At 44.7% G+C, this 18,830-nt stretch overlaps 1 protein-coding gene across 6 annotated transcripts in view; it reads left to right on the top strand.

The window, feature by feature from the left end:
- ATP8A1 (ATPase phospholipid transporting 8A1) overlaps positions 1-18,830 on the top strand; it is a 311,188-nt gene that overhangs the window by 169,995 nt on the left and 122,363 nt on the right. For all 6 annotated transcript variants that reach the window (XM_073583432.1, XM_073583434.1, XM_073583430.1 and 3 more), the window contains 2 exons: positions 2,493-2,577; positions 16,184-16,323. In XM_073583432.1, the coding sequence (XP_073439533.1) occupies positions 2,493-2,577; positions 16,184-16,323 (225 nt within the window). The remainder of the gene's footprint in view (positions 1-2,492; positions 2,578-16,183; positions 16,324-18,830) is intronic.

Raw genomic sequence — 18,830 nt, 5'->3', positions numbered from 1 at the left:
CTACAATTATGGCCAAAAGTTTTGAGACTGACACATCACAAAATTTGCTGCTTCAGTGTTTTTATATCTTTAAGACAGATGTTTCTATGGTTTCCGAAGTACAATTATCCAAATTTCATAAACTTTTATTGACAAGTGCATTAAGTTTATGTAAAAACTTATTATCTTCAAAGGAGATTCCTTGTTCAAGACTGTTCTCCCAGGCAGCTGGATATCGGCTTCAGGGCCAGGTCCTGACCGATGACAAACCATTCTTTTCTCATCAGTACTTCTTTTTTATTACAATTTCTGTGTCTTTGCGCACCCACTTTTGAGGAGTGACCACTCTGTGGAGTTTTCTGGCCAGGGACCCAAAATTTCAATGTTTTGTTCATCAAGCTACTTGGTTATCATTATTGCCTTGTTACCAGGGCTGTGGAGTCGGAGTCGTGGAGTCGGAGTCGGTGCTCATTTTGGTGGAGTGGGAGTTGGAGTCGGTATAAAATGGACCGACTCCGACTCCTAAAATATATAATAAATTGGGTACAGTAATTCAATGCAGGATGTGCTGAATATTTTTTCATAGGAATTTGGGAAAGTTATGAAATGTCCTATAAATGACTGTTCTATTCCTGATCTAAGGCTACATTCACACACAGCATTTTTCCTGTGTTTTTTGAGGATACGTTTTTCCGCTGCAAAAGCAGATCATCTTTTTAAAAACCGCATCACCTGAAAGGTTTTTGAGCTCATAGATAATGTTTTCAATAGCAAAAGCAGATTAGAAATCTGCTCTATCTATCCATTTATCCATATCTGTCTATCCATATCGTATCTGTACCAAAAAGAATGAAAACCGGGTAGTACACCAATATATATTCTGTTCTATCTAAATATCTTGATTATGGGATCATAAAAATGATTAAATGTCTGAGGTTCACATTGTACTACAATAAATTTTTCACTTAAATATAAGCAATATGTGTGGGAGTCGGAGTCGTGGAGTCGGAGTCGGAGTCGGTGTAAGAGAAATTGAGGAGTCGGAGTTGCAGGTTTGGCTTACCGACTCCACAGCCCTGCTTGTTACATGGTCTCCATTATGCTGAAAATGTATTGTTCACCACATTGCTCCTGAGTCATTGGGAGAAGTTACTATTAGATGATGTTTACATGCAATTCTTTGTTCATGGCTGTGTTCTTAGGCAAAATTGAGAGCCTGTGGACAAACAAAAACACAAAAATTGGGATAATCTCTCAGCACTGATTAGAAAAAAATGGGCGGTCATCAGTCAGGATTTGGCCCAGAAGAGGATGTCCAGCTGCCAGTGATTGGCAAAATCTTGAAAAATAAGGGTCAACACTGTAAATATTGAGTCTTTCCATAAACTTGGTGCGTTTTTCAAAAGTTTGAAAACCTTTGAAATGCTGATAATCATACTTCAGTAATTACAGAAACATCTTCCTAAAAGATCTAATAACACTGAAGCAGCAAACATTGCGAAAACCAAAATTTGCGTCAATCTCAAAACATGACCTCAACTGTATGTATAGCTGAAAATCCTGCCAGGACCTTTGGGCCACAAGACAGTCTATGATTACATGACTAGCAGTGGAGAAGAGGAGCATGACGCTGGTATGAGGTGAGTGTACTAAAATTGTGTGTGCGCCGGAGGTGGGCAATTGTGTTTGTGTGACAGAGGTGAGTGTGTGTCATAGATGGACGGGTGCATGCGTGTGGACAGCAGAGGTTGGCGAGTGTGTGTGGGTGCCAAAAGTGAGTGCCAGATGTAGGCGAGTGCATGGGTGCCAGAGTTGCGCAATTGTGTTTGGGACAGAGAGGAGTGTGTGTCAGTGTGTCATTGGTTGGCGAGTGTGTGTGGGTGCCATAGGTGGGCTACTGCACATGGACGCCATGTGGGCTATCGAAAGAGTGTGATTAGGACACTGGCTTGGCATAATATTATTACTGGCTTTCTGTGTATTGTCAGGCAGGCAGAGGTTCAGTGACGTTGCTCTTGCTAATCATGTTACTGATGCCCACAGGGACGTGATAACCTGATTAGTGGGATGACTGTTCTGGGGAAACCCATGCTCCTAATACTGGTCACCCGCTAATTAACATGTCGGCCGTACAGTTCTAACATTGATTTTTGCAGTATGGAGCAATCAGTTGGTCAATAAATTGGGCTCGTTAGGAAGGGTATTAACGTAGCAATAAATGCATGCTGGAGGCTTGGGAGACCTGGGCAAGTTGTAAGGTTACTTTTAATTCACCGGCACACACAGATTAATAGAAAAAAATAAAACGTGCAAATTACTAATTTCCCCTTATTAACTACACTGATGTCATCATTCTTCTGCCGTAGTCCCGTATGTGCACATCTGATGTCATTGATTATTTAAAACTTAAGTTGCCTGTGTGAATAAATTTCCATCTTCTTGGATGCTCCCACTTTCTGTCTCACTACATGTAACTGAAGTTATATTTTATGCCCTTATCTCTTCTATGATAGGACACAGTCATTTATGACCGCCTGGCTGAGACATCCAAGTACAAAGAAATTACATTAAAACATCTGGAACAGTTTGCTACAGAAGGTAAGATGAAGAATTACAATTTCTCTGTGGAGTAAATCCACCTACTTGGTGAATTCTTGATGGGCCGTTTCACACCGGCGTGCCCCCTGGTTGTCACTAGAACAACTTGGAGTGTAAACGAACATTCACTGATTTTATGGCGATATTCAATTAGTAATGGCTTTACACACAGGTGCTTCTATTGAAAACTGGATGCAGTGTAATGTATAGCGATCTTACTCAAACTAATGCACAGGTCATAAGTGCTGCAGAGCAACCTTCTTGGGATTCTTCCACATATCCTAATCTGAAAAGTGTCTGCCATGTCCTTTTACCACCTTAGCAGCATATTTTAACTGTGTACTACAGGACACAATCTGGACATGCAGGGTATACAAAAAGTCTACGCACCCCTGTTAAAAATGCAAAAGTAAAAAAAAAATACATATATCATACCTAGAAGAATCATTTCAGAACTTATTCCACCTTTAATGTCCTTTCGAATATGTCCAATTCAATTGAAAAATAAATTGTAATCTTTTCAGATGAAAAAAGAAAAAAAAAACAAAATATTGTGATTGGATAAATATGCACACCCTTAAACTAATACTTTGTTGAAGTACCCGTTGAATTTCTGACAGCATTCAGTCTTTTGGGGAAAGTCTATAAAGATTATTATTATATGGCTCATGTGGAATTATCAATCTTTGCCCACTCTTCATCCAAATCTGTCAAATCGTGACTAGAGATGAGCAAATTTATTCGAATATTGGCCCCGGATCTGATTTTGACATATTCGAGCCATATTCGAACGCTCTTCGTGCCCAATGTAAGTCTTATGATCCGTTCCGGACATATTTGGTAATTTCTACTCCCATTGACTCTAGTGACGTTCGACGAATATTGCGAAAACAAAATTCAATTCCGATCGTATTCGGAACCGAATACGAACAAATTCGCTCATCTCTAATGATGAGAGCGATTCCTGTGTACAGCGCCCTCTTCAGATCAACTACAGATTTTCAGTTGGACTCAGGTCTGGGCTCTGGCTGGGCCATTTGAAGACATTGACCATCTTCAGGCGGAGTCATTTTGTTGATTTGGAGGTATGCTTAGGGTCATTGTCATGTTGAAAGGTGAAATTCCTCTTGCAGAAGCCTGAAGGTTTTGATGTGAAATTGACTGATACCTGGAACTGCTTGGAATTCTCTCCAGCTTGACTAAAGCCTCAGTTCCAGCCATGTTCTTTTTTTGTGCTGCGCAGTGTTGGATTTGAACCAAACTTACCTTTTGGAATTTTGAATAAAAAGTTAAACTTTTGTCTCATCCGACCATAACACATTTGGCAGTTTTCATGTAGGTTTTTGCAAATCCTAGTCAGCCTTGAATGTTGTTCTTTATAATACGGGAGGTTGCTGTCACAACCAGTACTTGACAGAAATTCCTGTAGCTCTTTTAATGTTGCCGTACACCTCTTGGCAACCTTCGTGGTAAATTTTCATCTTGTCTTTTCATCAATTTTTGAGGGAGGTCCAGTTCTAGGTAATGTTACTGTTCTTGTAAATTTAACTCCATCGTGCCAGAGCCAGTTTTCACCTTTGAAACGAAGCCAAGTTTTACAATTCTGACCCATGTCACTTTATGTGGTAATAACTCTGGACCGCTTCAATGTGTCCCAGTAATTCTGAAAATGTTTTTTTCGTGACATATTGTACTTAATGATAGTGGTAAAATTTGTTTGATATTACTTGCTTTTATTTCTGAAAATATCAGAAATTTGTCGAAGATTTAGTAATTTTCAAATTTTTATTCTTACGCCCTTAATCCAGAGCGTTATGCCACACAAAATAGTTAATAACATTTCCCACATGCCTACTTTACCTGAGCACAATTTTTGAAACAATTTTTTTTTTGTTAGGAAATTAGAAGGGTTAAAAGTTGACCAGCAATTTCTAATTTTTCCAACAAGATTTACAAAACCATTTTTTTTAGGGACCACATCACATTAGAAGTGACTTTAGGGGCCTAAATGACAGAAAATAACCAGAAGTGACACCATTCTAAAAACTGCACCCCTCAAATCAAACTGCTCAAAACCACATTCAAGAAGTTTAAATATTCACGTGCTTCACAGGAACTAAAAGCAATGTGAAAGGAAATAATGAAAAATTTTTACTTTAACCCCAAATTTTGCATTGTCACAAGGTTAACAGGAGAAATTACACCATAAAATTTGTTGTGCAATTTCTCCAGAGTACACCTATAACCCATATGTAGTGAAAAACTACTGTTTTGGCGCAAAGCAGGGCTTGGAAGTGAAGGAGCGCCATTTGACTTTTAGAATGCATAATTGGCTGGAATAGAGAGCAGACGCCATGTTGCATTTGGAGAGCCCCTGATGTGCTTAATCAGTGAAACCCCCAACAAGTGACACCATTTTGGAAACTACACCCCTCAAGGAATTTACCTAAATAGTGCAATTTATTTAGCAATTTCTGTTAAGTTGGCCAATACCCCATAAGTAGTATAAAATTACTTTCGAGGCACAGTGTGGAAGTGAAGGGGCGCCATAGTATAGTGCAGGTTTTGCGGTTATGGTTTGCGGTTACTATGACCCACTGGGAGAGCACCTGGGGTAACAGAAAAGCAGAACCCACCCTAAGTGACCCCATGTACAAACTACACCTCTCAATGGTGGCATGGTGTCTCACAGAATTTTATACCATTGGGTGGTGAAGAAAAAATAATTCCATTTTTACCACAAAAAAAATTGTTTTAGCCTCAGATTTTACGTTTTCAAACTGTGAAATGCGTAAAAATGGCACCAAAATGTGTCTGACAATTTTTGTTGAACGTGACAATATCCTATATGTGGCTGTACAGTATTGCTTAGCCACACGGTGAGACTTTGGATGGACAGAGCGCTGTTTGACTCTTGGAGAAAAAATTATTGCAGAATAGTTTGTGGACTCCATATACAGAGACCCTAAGTGCCAGAATCCTCCCTCAAGTGACCCAATTTTGGAAATTACACCCCTTTGTGGGAATTTATCTACAGGTGTAGTGACGATTTTGACTCCATGGGTGTTTTCCACAAGAAAGTAGCAGTGGATATTGTGGAGTGAAAATTGCAAATCTTCCATTGTAGTGCCCATACATTGTGCCCAGCTCATTCTTCTGGAGACGAGCACCTGTAAATTAGGCGAACTCTCATCACTACAGAAATTCCAAACATGTGGACACGGAATGTGGTTTAGGCGCACTGTGAGGCTCAGAAGGGAGGGTGTATTTAGATTTGGGAGGCAGAATTCATTGAAATTTTTTGGGCGACGAAGAGCCATACTGCTTTTCTAGAGCCTTTATACTATCAGTAACGTGGAAGCCCCCTATATTCTATTAACAGATGCCGGAACTGTTTTTTGTGGATTGAGTTGAAGCTTTTAAAGACAACATTTTACATAACATTTTGGATCACATTTATTGTGGGCTCTACATGGAGCACTTAGGGTTTCCAACTAAATTGCTGAATGACATGATTCAGATGAAACCCCCGGAATCCATTCACCATAATTAGGCGGCAGAGTTAGGCTGGTTTCATACTTGCGTTCAGGAGGGCTGCGGATGGCAGCTTACTTCGTCCTTTCTTCCTCCTTTCTTCCTCCGTGAATCTCCGCCCACGCTCTGCCTACTGCCGCATGCGTCCAGCGTTTCCCTGCGTACCTATCTTTATCATTGGGTACGCAGGGACATGCGTTGTATGCGGATGCGTCCGCATGCGGCGATTTGTCGTGTGCGGCGACCGCACGAAAACGCAAAATTTTGCATCCCCATAATTTTGAGAGCTATAATTTTTCTGCTGACAGTTTATTGCGGCAAGAGTTGACGTTTTTATTGGTACCATTTTCGGGCACATGGCATTTTTTGATCGTTTCTATTCCGATTTTTTGGAGGCAGAATGAACAAAAACCAGCAATGTAGGATTTGTTTTTTGAGTATTTTTTATGCCATTCGCCGCATGGTAAAATTGATAAGGCAACGTTATTCTTCAGGTCGGTACGATTACAACGATACCAAATTTATATAGTTTTTTAATGTTTTGACACGTTTACACAATAAAAACTAATTTTTAGAAAAAAAAATTGTTTTCGCATGGCTGAATGCTGAGAGTTATAACTTTTTTATTTCTCTGCTGACATAACTGTCTGGTAGCTTGTTTTATGCGAGATAAGATAATGGCCACAAAACTGTTTAACCACTTCTTGATGACCATCTTCAGTTTTCCACGGTATATCATAGAATCGTAGAGTTGGAAGGGACCTCCTGGGCCATCTGGTCCAACCCCCTGCTCAAAGCAGGATTCGCTAAATCATCCCAGTCAGATGTCTGTCCAGCCTCTGTTTGAAGACTTCCATTGAAGGAGAACTCACCACTTCTCGTGGCAGCCTGTTCCACTCATTGATCACTCTAACTGTCAAAAAGTTTTTTCTAATATCTAATCTGTGTCTCCTCCCATTCAGTTTCATCCCATTGCTTCTAGTCTTTCCTTGTGCAAATGAGAATAAAGATGATCCTTCTACAATGTGACAGCCCTTTAGATATTTGTAGACAGCTATTAAGTCTCCTCTCAGTCTTCTCTTTTGCAAACTAAACATTCCCAAATCCTGCAACCTTTCCTCATAAGACAGGGTTTGCAGACCAGTCACCATTCTGGTCGCTCTTTTCTGAACTTGCTCCAGTTTGTTGATGTCTTTTTAAAATGTGGTGCCCAAAACTGCACACAATATTCCAGATGAGGTCTGACCAATGAGGAGTAGAGGGCAATAATGACTTCACGTGATCTAGACTCTCTGCTTCTGTTAATACATCCTAGAATTGCATTTGCCTTTTTTGCTGCTGCATCACACTGTTGACTCATATTCAGTCTGTGATCTATTAGTATACCCAAGTCTTTTCTCCTTCGTCTCATTGGGGGACACAGAGACTGTGGGTGTGTGCTTCTGCCGTCTGGAGGCCGACACTAAGTGTACAAAAAAAGAGTTAGCTCCTCCTCCGCCGCATACACCCTCGCCCCTAGGCCGGGCGTAACTCAGTTTTTGCTTAGTGTCTGATGGAGGCACACGCAGTCTGGAGTTCCAGACTAGATTTTTTTTTTTTTTTTTTTCTTTTCTATGAAGATAAGATAGGGGCGACGGATCCTATAGAGAGGATCCGATCTCCCCAAATCACCAACGGGCGACCACGTGTGAGTAACCCTCCACGTGTCCTCTCCCGCACCGAGGGACACATCTGGGACTTTTTTCCAGACATCTATTTTTTAACGAAAGAGGGGCAACGCGTCCTGATTAGAGGACTCGGTTTCCCCACAACTTCATCAGGCGAGCACGTGTGAGCAGAACCAGTGGTCAGCCTCCACGTTGTTCCTCTCCTACAACAGCAGTGTATGGAGGTCCCGTCCACCCCTTGGTTGTGAGTCCAGGGGGCTGAATCGGAGGCGCAGGTGAGAGCGCGCCCAGGAGCGGGGGCCGGTACAGGGGGAAGAGGCCGCGAGTTAACCGACAGAGCCCCCCCCCCCTCGCCTGCACGGCGGATGGTCCTGCTCACCTTTTAATATATGGGGGAGCCGCTCCTGGAGCGCACCGCAAGTTGGTGAGTAGCGGTAGCCAGGGCGTTGCACCCGGGCTCCGCACGCCGCTGCAGCAGGAGGCCGCGAGATCGCGCGAGGCCGCGCGCCGACTTCCGGTGGTAGCCGGAAATCCCGCCCGCTGACGCGGCAGTGGCGGCGCGAATGCGGAGACGCGCGATATAGAGCAGGAGGTCAGAGAAACGGCGGGCGCACAGATCCCGGAGAGACTTCCGCCCTAACACCTCGCATCCACGCAGGGGTACTGCAGACAGGAGCCGGTGGGTGAGTGAACTCCGTTTGGAGAACCGCGCTGCTTGTCAGGGAAGAGGTTACCCTCCTCCTCCTTCTACTCTGCCTTCAGCCTGTGCAAGTATGTCTGCCAAAGGGAAAGCTCATTCTTTCCTTTACGCGGTTTGCGTGTCCTGTGGGGTCAGGCTGCCAAAGGCACAGGCGGGTAAATTTTGTGAAGCCTGTCAGTCGGAGCGCGCCCAGGAGCCCCCCACTGTTTCTGAACCCAGGGGTCAGGACCCCCCGAATGGGCGGTGTCCTTATCGCAGTCTATGCTGTCCCTTACAAGGGCAATTGAATCCCTTCAGGGCCCGGGCGGGAACAGGGAGGGGGGTCTGCCGGCGGAAGAGAGCTCGTCCTCGTCTCAGGACCCTCCAACCATTAGAGGTCGCTCCAGTACCAGGCAGGCTCATATTAAGAGAGTTCGTTCCCCGTCGGCCGGACCCTCCGGGGCTTCGGCGGCGGGTAGTAGGGCATCCCGTTCCCCGTCACTGAGCGCTGGGAGCGATCAGGATGAAGGAGAGGAGGAAGAGGCCTGGAATCTAGAAAGCCTGGGGTTCCAGGATTCGGTGGACAGTCTTATTGAGGCAGTCAACCAGACATTAGAGATCGAGGACGATGTGCCCACAGTCTCAGGTCACAAGGTCTCTTTTAAGAAATCCAGGCGACCACATAGAAGATTTGCCACGCATCCGGAGTTTGAGGAGCTAGTCCAGAAACATAGAGATCATCCGGATAAGCGTTTTGCAATGCAAAAAGCGCTGCAGGCAAAGTATCCGTTTCCTCCTGAGCTCCATAAGGCTTGGGTAGAGTCGCCAGTAGTGGACCCTCCGGTATCACGTTTAGCATCAAGATCGCTATTGTCAATACCCAGTGTTTCCTCTATAAAGGACCCAACTGATCGCCTCATGGACGGGCTTGCCCGCTCGGTATATGAGGCAGCAGGGTCGGCTCTGGCCCCCTCCTTTGCGGCGACTTGGGTGGCTAAGGCCATGGTTTCGTGGGGGGACGCTTTGTATAAGGCCCTCCAGGACAGGGATCTGCCCGCGGAGGTCTTAGAAGTGGCAAATCAGATGTCAGGAGCAAGTGATTATCTTGTCAGCGCCTCACTGGACGCGGCCGAGTGTTCGGCGGTGGCGGCGGCGAATGCGATTGCCATTAGGCGTGCATTATGGCTGAGGCTGTGGAAAGCGGATTCTATCTCTAAAAAATCCTTAACCTCATTGCCGTTTCAGGGCAGTCGACTATTCGGTGAGAAGCTGGATAGGCTTATCTCAGAAGCCACAGGGGGGAAAAGTAGTTTCCTTCCGCAGCAGAGAAGTTGCCCGGCATTCAGGCAAACGCAAAGGCGTTTTCGACCCTTTCGTAGCCCCTGGGGGGGGACTTCGGCCAGGGCATACTCCTCCGCAAACGATGGCCAGAGTAGGGAGAAACAAGTCTCTTACAGGGCCAATCCGCTGGGTAGAGGCCGAGGCCATTTACCCAGAGCGAAGGGGGCCAAGCCCCAAAAACCTCCAGCTAAATGACTCGAGGCACTTCGTACCTACGGACGACAGAGTGGGCGGACGCCTACTAAGGTTCAGCCACGTTTGGGTCGCAGTGACACGCGACACTTGGGTGGCAGAACTTGTATCGTCCGGGTACAAGATAGAGTTTGTCGGACGGCCACCACAGCGATTCTTCCGTTCGCGACTTTCCAAAACAGATTCGCAGGCGGAGAGTTTGTTACAGGCTGTAACGTCGCTACAGCACAAGGGGGTCATCGCCCCAGTGCCGCAGGGCGAAGAGTCGCAGGGGTTTTACTCCAATCTTTTTTCGGTCCCCAAGAAAGACGGGACTGTGAGGCCGGTTCTGGATCTAAAGATCCTAAACAGATTCATCAGGGTCAGGCGATTCCGGATGGAATCTCTCCGCTCGGTCATTGCAGCCATGGATCCAGGGGAATTCCTGGCCTCAATCGATGTGCAGGATGCATATCTGCATATTCCGATATTCCCCCCACACCAGAGGTTCCTGCGATTCGCGATCGGAGGACGTCACTTCCAATTCGTGGCTCTGCCCTTCGGTCTGGCCACTGCCCCCAGAGTCTTTACAAAAATAATGGCGGTGGTCATGGCCATCCTGCATGCACGGGGCATAACGGTGTTACCTTACCTGGACGACCTTTTGGTAAAGGGGCCGTCGTTTCAGGAGTGCCAGGACAATGTCGGTATTACTCTGGATACCCTGGCCCGTCTGGGCTGGCTGATCAATTGGAGCAAGTCGTCCTTGGTTCCAGCCCAAAAAATCGTGTTCCTAGGCATGATTTTCGACACCTCCCGGGGGCTGGTGATCCTCCCTCAGGACAAGGCGCAAAAAATCAAGCAAGGGATACGGAACCTTTTACAGCCGGGCTCCAGATCCATCCGGTATGGCATGAGTGTGTTGGGCAGAATGGTGGCGGCGATAGAAGCAATCCCGTTTGCCCAGTTCCATCTCCGTCCGCTTCAGCATGCGCTCTTGACAGCATGGGACCGGAGGCTGCTGTCTCTCAGTCATCGGTGCAAGTTGTCTCCGCTGGTACGGGGTTCACTCCGGTGGTGGACTCGCGACTCGTCTCTGGTCCAGGGGAAACCCTTTCCCCCGGAACAATGGTTGGTGGTGACGACCGATGCAAGCCTGCAAGGTTGGGGAGCAGTTTTCCAGAGTCACATAGCCCAGGGGCGGTGGTCCGTTCAGGAGATAGTTCTCCCGATCAACATTCTGGAGATACGGGCAATACGATTGGCCCTACAACATTTCCAGTGTTTCCTGAGACACCGGCCGGTGCGCATCCAGACGGACAATGCTACAGCGGTAGCATATGTCAACCATCAAGGGGGCACGCGCAGCCAGGCAGCCATGCGCGAGGTCGGACTGGTACTACGCTGGGCGGAGAAGAACCGCGTGGTAATTTCAGCGGTGCACATTCCAGGAGTCGAAAACTGGGCGGCAGATTTCCTCAGCCGACAGGGGGTCGCGGCAGGGGAATGGTCCCTGCACCCCGAGATCTTTCAGCAGATCTGCCAACGGTGGGGGACACCAGACGTGGACCTTATGGCATCCAGAGAGAATGCCAAAGTACTAAGGTTTGTCGCTCGATCCCTCGATCCGCAGGCAATCGCAGCAGACGCGCTGGTGCTCCCGTGGAGCCAGTTTCGTCTCCCGTACTTGTTCCCCCCGCTGCCGCTGCTTCCAAGAGTTATCAGGAAAATAAGGAGAGAAAAGGTTCCAGCAATTCTGCTGGCCCCAGACTGGCCCCGGCGGGCCTGGTACGCAGATCTGGTCCAACTAGTGGTGGACGTACCCTGGCGTCTTCCAGATCGGCCGGACTTACTGTCCCAAGGGCCGATCTGCCATCCGAACTTAGGGGCCCTGCGTTTGACGGCGTGGCCATTGAATCTTGGCTGTTAACACAGGCAGGATTCAGACACAATGTGGCGGCCACGATGGTGAGTGCCCGAAAGCCTTCCTCGGCGAGGGTGTATCATCGAACTTGGGAAGTTTTTTTCCGTTGGTGTAGGGATCGTGAAGTGGCTCCCCTGGTTTTTTCGATCCCCAACGTACTGGCTTTTCTACAGGCAGGGCTGGACGCAGGGTTGGCCCCGAGTTCCCTCAGAACGCAAATCTCGGCCCTGTCGGTACTTTTCCAACGAAAAGTCGCTTCCGTCTGGCAGGTTAGGACGTTTATGCAGGGGGTCGCACATTTAGTACCCCCCTATAAGGCGCCGACGGAATCATGGGACCTGAACTTGGTGCTCAGAGCCCTTCAGGAGGCCCCTTTCGAACCATTGCAAGAAGTCCCCTTGCCTTACCTGTCCAGAAAGGTCGTTTTTCTAGTAGCCATAACGTCTATTAGGCGGGTTTCGGAATTGGCGGCCTTATCTTGTAAACCACCGTTCCTAACCTTTTATAAGGATAAGGTAGTTTTAAGGCCAGCCCCCCCCTTCTTGCCGAAGGTTGTGTCTGCATTTCATATCAACGAAGACATCGTCTTACCCTCGTTTTGCCCGGCACCGGTGCACAGGGTAGAGAAGGCTTTGCACACCCTGGATCTGGTAAGAGCCCTTAGGAGGTATGTGGCAAACATTATAACGTACATACCCAGGCATCCTCGGATGCAAGCCTGGGAAGAAAGATTCTCCAGGCAGCAGTTGCGCACCTCTAATCAGGGGCGCAAATTAGCATGGATTGGGTGAGCTAAGATCCCGCCCAGAGGACTGCTTTAGGACGTCCCACAGTCTCTGTGTCCCCCAATGAGACGAAGGAGAAACATGGATTTTTGTGAGTACTCACCGTAAAATCCTTTTCTCCGAGACGCTCATTGGGGGACACAGCACCCACCCTATCAGCCAGTTGGCATTTACTTATTTTGAGTTTTACAAATCCTTGTACAAGGTTTAGGGTGGCCCCCTTTTTCAGGCATATACTTTCTTGCCTGAGTTTAAGGCGCGTTCTCCTACTGCTTATGCACTAAACTGAGTTACGCCCGGCCTAGGGGCGAGGGTGTATGCGGCGGAGGAGGAGCTAACTCTTTTTTTGTACACTTAGTGTCGGCCTCCAGACGGCAGAAGCACACACCCACAGTCTCTGTGTCCCCCAATGAGCGTCTCGGAGAAAAGGATTTTACGGTGAGTACTCACAAAAATCCATGTTTTCACATGTGCTGTTGCTTAGCCCTATTCCTCCCATTCTGTATATGCATTTTTATTGCCCAGATGTAGTACTTTGCATTTTTCCCTGTTAAAAACCATTCTGTTAGTTGCTGCCCACTTCTCCAGTTTATTTAAATCTTTTTGAATCCTCTCTCTCGCTTCTCTAGTATTAGCTATCCCTCCTAGCTTTGTGTCATCAGCAAATTTAATCAGTTTACCCTCAATTCCTTCATCTAAATCGTTGATAAAGATGTTGAACAATACAGGGTCCAGGACAGAGCCCTGTGGTACCCCACTTGAGACATTCTTCCAGCTGGTTGTGCAGCCATCTACGACCACTCTTTGGGTCCGATCACTAAGCCAGTTATGAATCCACCTAACAGTTGCCTTGTCCATTCCATACTTAGTCATTTTTTCAATAAGGATTGTATGAGATACTTTGTCAAATGCTTTGCTGAAGTCAAGATATACTATATCTACAGCATTTCCTTGATCCACCCAATTAGTGATTCCATCATAGAAGGAAATTAAGTTAGTCTGACATGACTTATTAGTTGCAAACCCATGCTGACTCTGTTTAATCACTTCATTCTTATCCAGGTACTGACATACATGTTCTTTAATAATTTGTTCAAAGATCTTTCCTGGTATAGAAGTCAGACTCACCGGCCTATAGTTGCCTGGGTCCACCTTCTTCCCCTTTTTGAAGATAGGAACAACATTTGCTCTTCTCCAGTCTTCTGGGACTTCTCCTGTTCTCCAAGAATTTTCAAAGATTATGGAGAGGGGTTCAAAAATTTCTTCTATCTCTTTCAGTACTCTGGGGTGTAATTCATCTGGACCTGGAGATTTGAATTCATTTAGGTTAGCTAAGTGTTTCCTCACTATCTTTCTGTTTATAGATATCCTGGATTCTTCTATTCCCTTAATAGGACAGTGAAGAACAGTTGGTGTTACATTTCCTTTCTGAGAGAAAACAGATGCAAAATAGGAATTTAAAAGTTTTTTCCTTCTCAACATCCTGTCTTACCATTTCATCATTTTCATCCTGTAAAAATCCTATAGCATCTTTGACTTTTCTTTTACTTTTGACATATCCCCAAAATCCTTTATTATTGCTTTTGACATCTCTTGCAAGCCTCAATTCATTGTCAGCTTTAGATAATCTGATTTGTGCCCTGCAGGTTCTGCAGACAGCATTATATTCTTCTTTAGATATGCCTCCCTCTTTCCATTTTATAAACATTTCTTTCTTCCTTTTTAGCATGTGCTTAAGTTCTGTGTTCATCCATCCTGGCTTCCTTAAATGCTTCCTATTCTTCCCTCTTTTCAGAATTGTTAACAATTGTGCTTTGAGAATTTCATTTTTCAAGATTTCCCATCCTTCCTGGACATTTTTGTCTTTAAGGATATCCAGCCATTGGATCCCTCCAATTCTCTTTCTGAATCCCTTAAAATCTGCCTTTCTGAAATCTAACCTTGACGTCTGAGTCTTCACAGGTCTTCCTCCTCTATTTATCCAAAATTCTAAAATAGCATGGTCGCTACCTCCTAGGGTCCCAGCCATTTTTACCTCCTCAACCATTTCCTCCCTGTTTATAAGGATTAGATCCAAGGTAGCAGTTCCCCTTGTTTTCTCCCCTACCATTTGGAAGATAAAGTTGTCAGCAAGAGAGGATAAGAATTTCCTTGACCTGTTAGTTTTGCCTGAGAGAGGTTCCCAACAAATGTCTGGATAGTTGAAATCTCCCATGACAACTATGTCATATTTTTTGGAGAACTTGGCCATTTGATGCATAAAGAGTTCATCCACATCTTCAGCTTGCACAGGCGGCCTGTAGTAAATGCCTACGATGGTGTCCTTTTCATTGTTCTGTCCCCAAACAGTTTCCACAGAACTCCCTGTCTCTGAAGCTTCAATCTCTGTGCAGATATACGCGTTTCTAACTTACAATGCGACACCTCCTCCTCGTTTATCAAGTCTGTTTCTTGCAAATAAGTTGTATCCTTCTAGTCTTGTATTCCAATCATGTGTATCGTCCCACCAAGTTTCAGTGATTCCAATGACATCATATTTCTTTTCCTGCGTTAGTAGTTCCAATTCTCCTTGTTTGTTGCCCAAGCTTTGTGCATTAGTATAGAAACATTTTAGTTTGTGATTGTTTTCTCTTTCTCCAATATTTTTATTATTTAGGTTCTTTTGTCTTTGTTCTTCCTTTCCACTTCTAATAGCAGAGTTCTCAATAGCATTTGTCAGGTGTATGGCTTTTTCTGGTCTTTTGCTTCCCTTCCCACGTTGTTCTAGTTTAAAGCTCTCCTTACAAGTGTAGCAAGGCGACTTCCAAATACTTGTTTTCCAGTCTTCGTAATGTGCACCCCATCTCTAGCAAGTAATCTAATGCCTTGGAAGATTTTTTCCACCATTCTCCTGACTGATATCTTTTAACATTGAGATCCCTTTGCTGTGTTGTAAGCTGTTTACGGAAAATGACTTTTGTTAAAATGCAACTAAGAACAGCTAAACTTTCTCTGGAGTTAATCAGAATCACTATGAATGATGGAAGCTGTGCACTGACTATTTACCGTGAGTATAAATGTGATTGGCTAATTCTGAATACAGCCACATCCCCAATTACAAGACGTTGTTCACACTTTAATTTTAGTTTTGTCGTTTTTATGTACTTTCAACCTCAAATTGATTCAAGTTTGTTTCGCAATGGATTTGTTCAGATTATAGGTAATATTAAAGGTGGAAAAGTTATGAAATAATTATTCTTAGTATGATTTTTTTTTTTGCCTGGCATTTTAGAAGGGGTGTGTAGACTTTTTATATCCATTGTATACACTGAACGTGTACACGTACTGACCTTCACCAAGAAGGAATTCTTTAGGAGCACGAGTATCCGGTTTTCTTTTTTGTCTGGTAGATGATAGACGATTTCTTGAAGCATGAATCCCACAGTATGTTTGTACGTGCCACCTTGAAGAACCTTCGTATATTATCTCTGGGCTGACATTATGCTTCTTTATGCCTTGTGTTCAGGTTTGAGGACACTTTGTTTCGCTGTAGCCGCTATTCCTGACAGTGTCTATGAAGAATGGCTCAGTGTGTATCTCCGAGCCTCCACCTCCCTACAGAACAGGGCTCTGAAGCTGGAAGAGTGCTATGAACTGATCGAAAAGGTAAATGATTGTGTTCGAGGGTATTCCAGTCCTGCACTATAGCATTTACTGGTTCTCTGACAACCATTGTGGACAGAAACAAAATGTTAGCCCTCAATAAGAAAAATGAAAGATAAATGGGTTGTCGTGTAATCGACATATATCAGAATAAGGTATAAATGTATGATGGCTTCAGGTCTGACCACTGGGAGACCCTCAATCCTAAGAACTGTGAATGAAGCATGCTATAGACCAGTAATAGCGGAGGTGACACGTTCTCAGTAAACTCTGTTTTTTTCACCCGGGTGGGAAAGTACTCAACACCCGGACCCCCGGTGATCATATAGCTATCATTAGTGATGAGCGAGTATACTCGTTGCTCGGGTGTCCTCCCGAGTATTTTGGCGTGCTTGGAGATTTAGTTTCTGTCGCTGTAGCTGCATGATCTGTGGCTGCTGGACAGCCTAAATACATGTGGGGGTTGCCTGTTTGTTAGGGAATCCCCACATGTGGTTTGCTCTTACTATTACATTATTTACCAGGCATGATATAGTATTCACGCCTCTATGAATAAAGTTAGTATCGTTGAATTGATTTAGGTTCTCTTTACATTTGGTTCTGCTACTTTTAATGACCAGATTGCTGAGTCTGCAGCACTATAGTAAAATCCAAATGGAAATCTCGCTAAACCCTCAAAGTCAATGGGATTTTTTTTACATGTTCAGAAGAGAGGGTGATTTCCTTTTAATATTTAAAATGTCAATTCCTTGACATTGTACGAAGTTGAATGGAAGTACTTATTCAGGTTTTTTTTAATTCATTGATTCTGCAACTCTTATATGTGTACCACTGGATGAGGGCTCTGAGAACTGCCTCCTCCATGACTGCATTCACTGCTCTTCTGTTGATTAGCTGCCCTGGCAAGATGTTATGTGACATCGTACCTGGTGGTCTAATCAAAGAAGTACTGTGGATGCCATTAAATATGAGTTGATATATTAGTGTTATTTATTTGCCCCGTTCAAGCTCAAAATTCATGGATTCTCCTCATTTGGGTGATGAGATCAAATTACTTTATGCTTCATAACGAAGGTCATCATCAAAGTTACCAGACCTTTTCCACTGATGAATCTGCATAGAATGTACCACAGAAGTTCTTTATAAGGTGGAAAGAATCTCCTATCATAGTTACTGATGATGATTATACATCTCCTCTCATATGATTATAATGAAAATTATGACTGTTAACTTGTTCTAAATGAGCAAATAAGGACCATGCACAGAAGAAGAATCCAAAGTGTTCCCCAGCAAACAGATTTTCCATTCTCCAGCTGCCCATGTTATGATGTGCTGATGCATCATGGGATTGAGAGTATAAAAGTATAAAGAGAAGCAAAAAAAAAGTATAGCTTGTTATAGACAGGTGGAGAGTGTATTTATGGGGGGGGGTAAATTTTCTGGTCTGCTTCTAATAGTACGATAAATTAATATTAACATGTTGTCCTCTATTAGTTATTGTAAATATTGCATAATTCTGAAAAACAAACTTTGTTTCCCATTTACATGCTGTTGAAAAAACTCAGTCCTACCAAGTGTTTTTTGACTTGTGTAGTGACATGCTGAAGAAATAGCAAACAGGCATAAAACGATTTCTATCAGCTTCACTGCAGAAAGCTGACCATGGGGGGAGTGACTGAGCATGTGTGTCCACCAGCCCTCAGTTCATTAGAAGGAAGGGCCCATTACCATACACTTTGAACACCAGGAGGCGCCATACTACGGAAGTAAATGTAATAACTAGTCACTAAATCTTTTTTTGTTTTTCATCAAAATGTAAATAGCAAATATTCATTTTTTTCTTTATAACTAGTGATGAGCAAGTATACTCGTTGCTCGGGTTTTCCTGAGCATGCTTGGGTGTCCTCCGAGTATTTTGGCGTGCTCGTCTCTTAGCTGTATGATTTGTGACTGCTAGCCAGCCTGAATACATGTGGGGGGTTGCCTGTTTGTTAGGAAATTCCCACATGTATTCAGCCTATCTAGCAGCCGCAAGTCATGCAGGTGCAGCAACAAACTAAATCTCCGAGCACGCCAAAATACTCGGAGATCACCCGAGCATGCTCAGGAAAACCCAAGCAACAATGCTACTCGCCCATCACTATTTATAACTTATACATTGAATATAATATTAGATAAGCCAACCTCACCATTCTTTTAACCCCTTAATGTCCAATGACGGACACAGCCCGCATCAAAGCCGGGACATGTCAGCTGTTAAGAACAGCTGACGTGCCCGTAATAGGCGCGAGCGGAATCTCCGTCCGCCCGCACCTATTAACTAGTTAAATCCCGCTGTCAAAGCTGACAGCGGGCATTTAAATAGCATTTCGGGCCGCCGGTGGTCGGCGCTGAAAGCACAGCAGTAAATCTGCTACATATGGGCGATCTGCTCATCGTCCATATGTAGCAGAGCCGATCGGGTTGTGCATGCTTCTAGCCTCCTATGGAGGCTATTGAAGCATGCCAAA

Source organism: Dendrobates tinctorius, unplaced genomic scaffold, assembly GCF_039654945.1.
Source record: "Dendrobates tinctorius isolate UK_male_01 unplaced genomic scaffold, ASM3965494v1 ptg000079l, whole genome shotgun sequence".
In the NCBI taxonomy this organism is placed as follows: Eukaryota; Metazoa; Chordata; class Amphibia; order Anura; family Dendrobatidae; genus Dendrobates; species Dendrobates tinctorius.
Note: the sequence above shows the minus strand (reverse complement) of the source record. Positions and strands in the feature narration are given on the sequence as shown.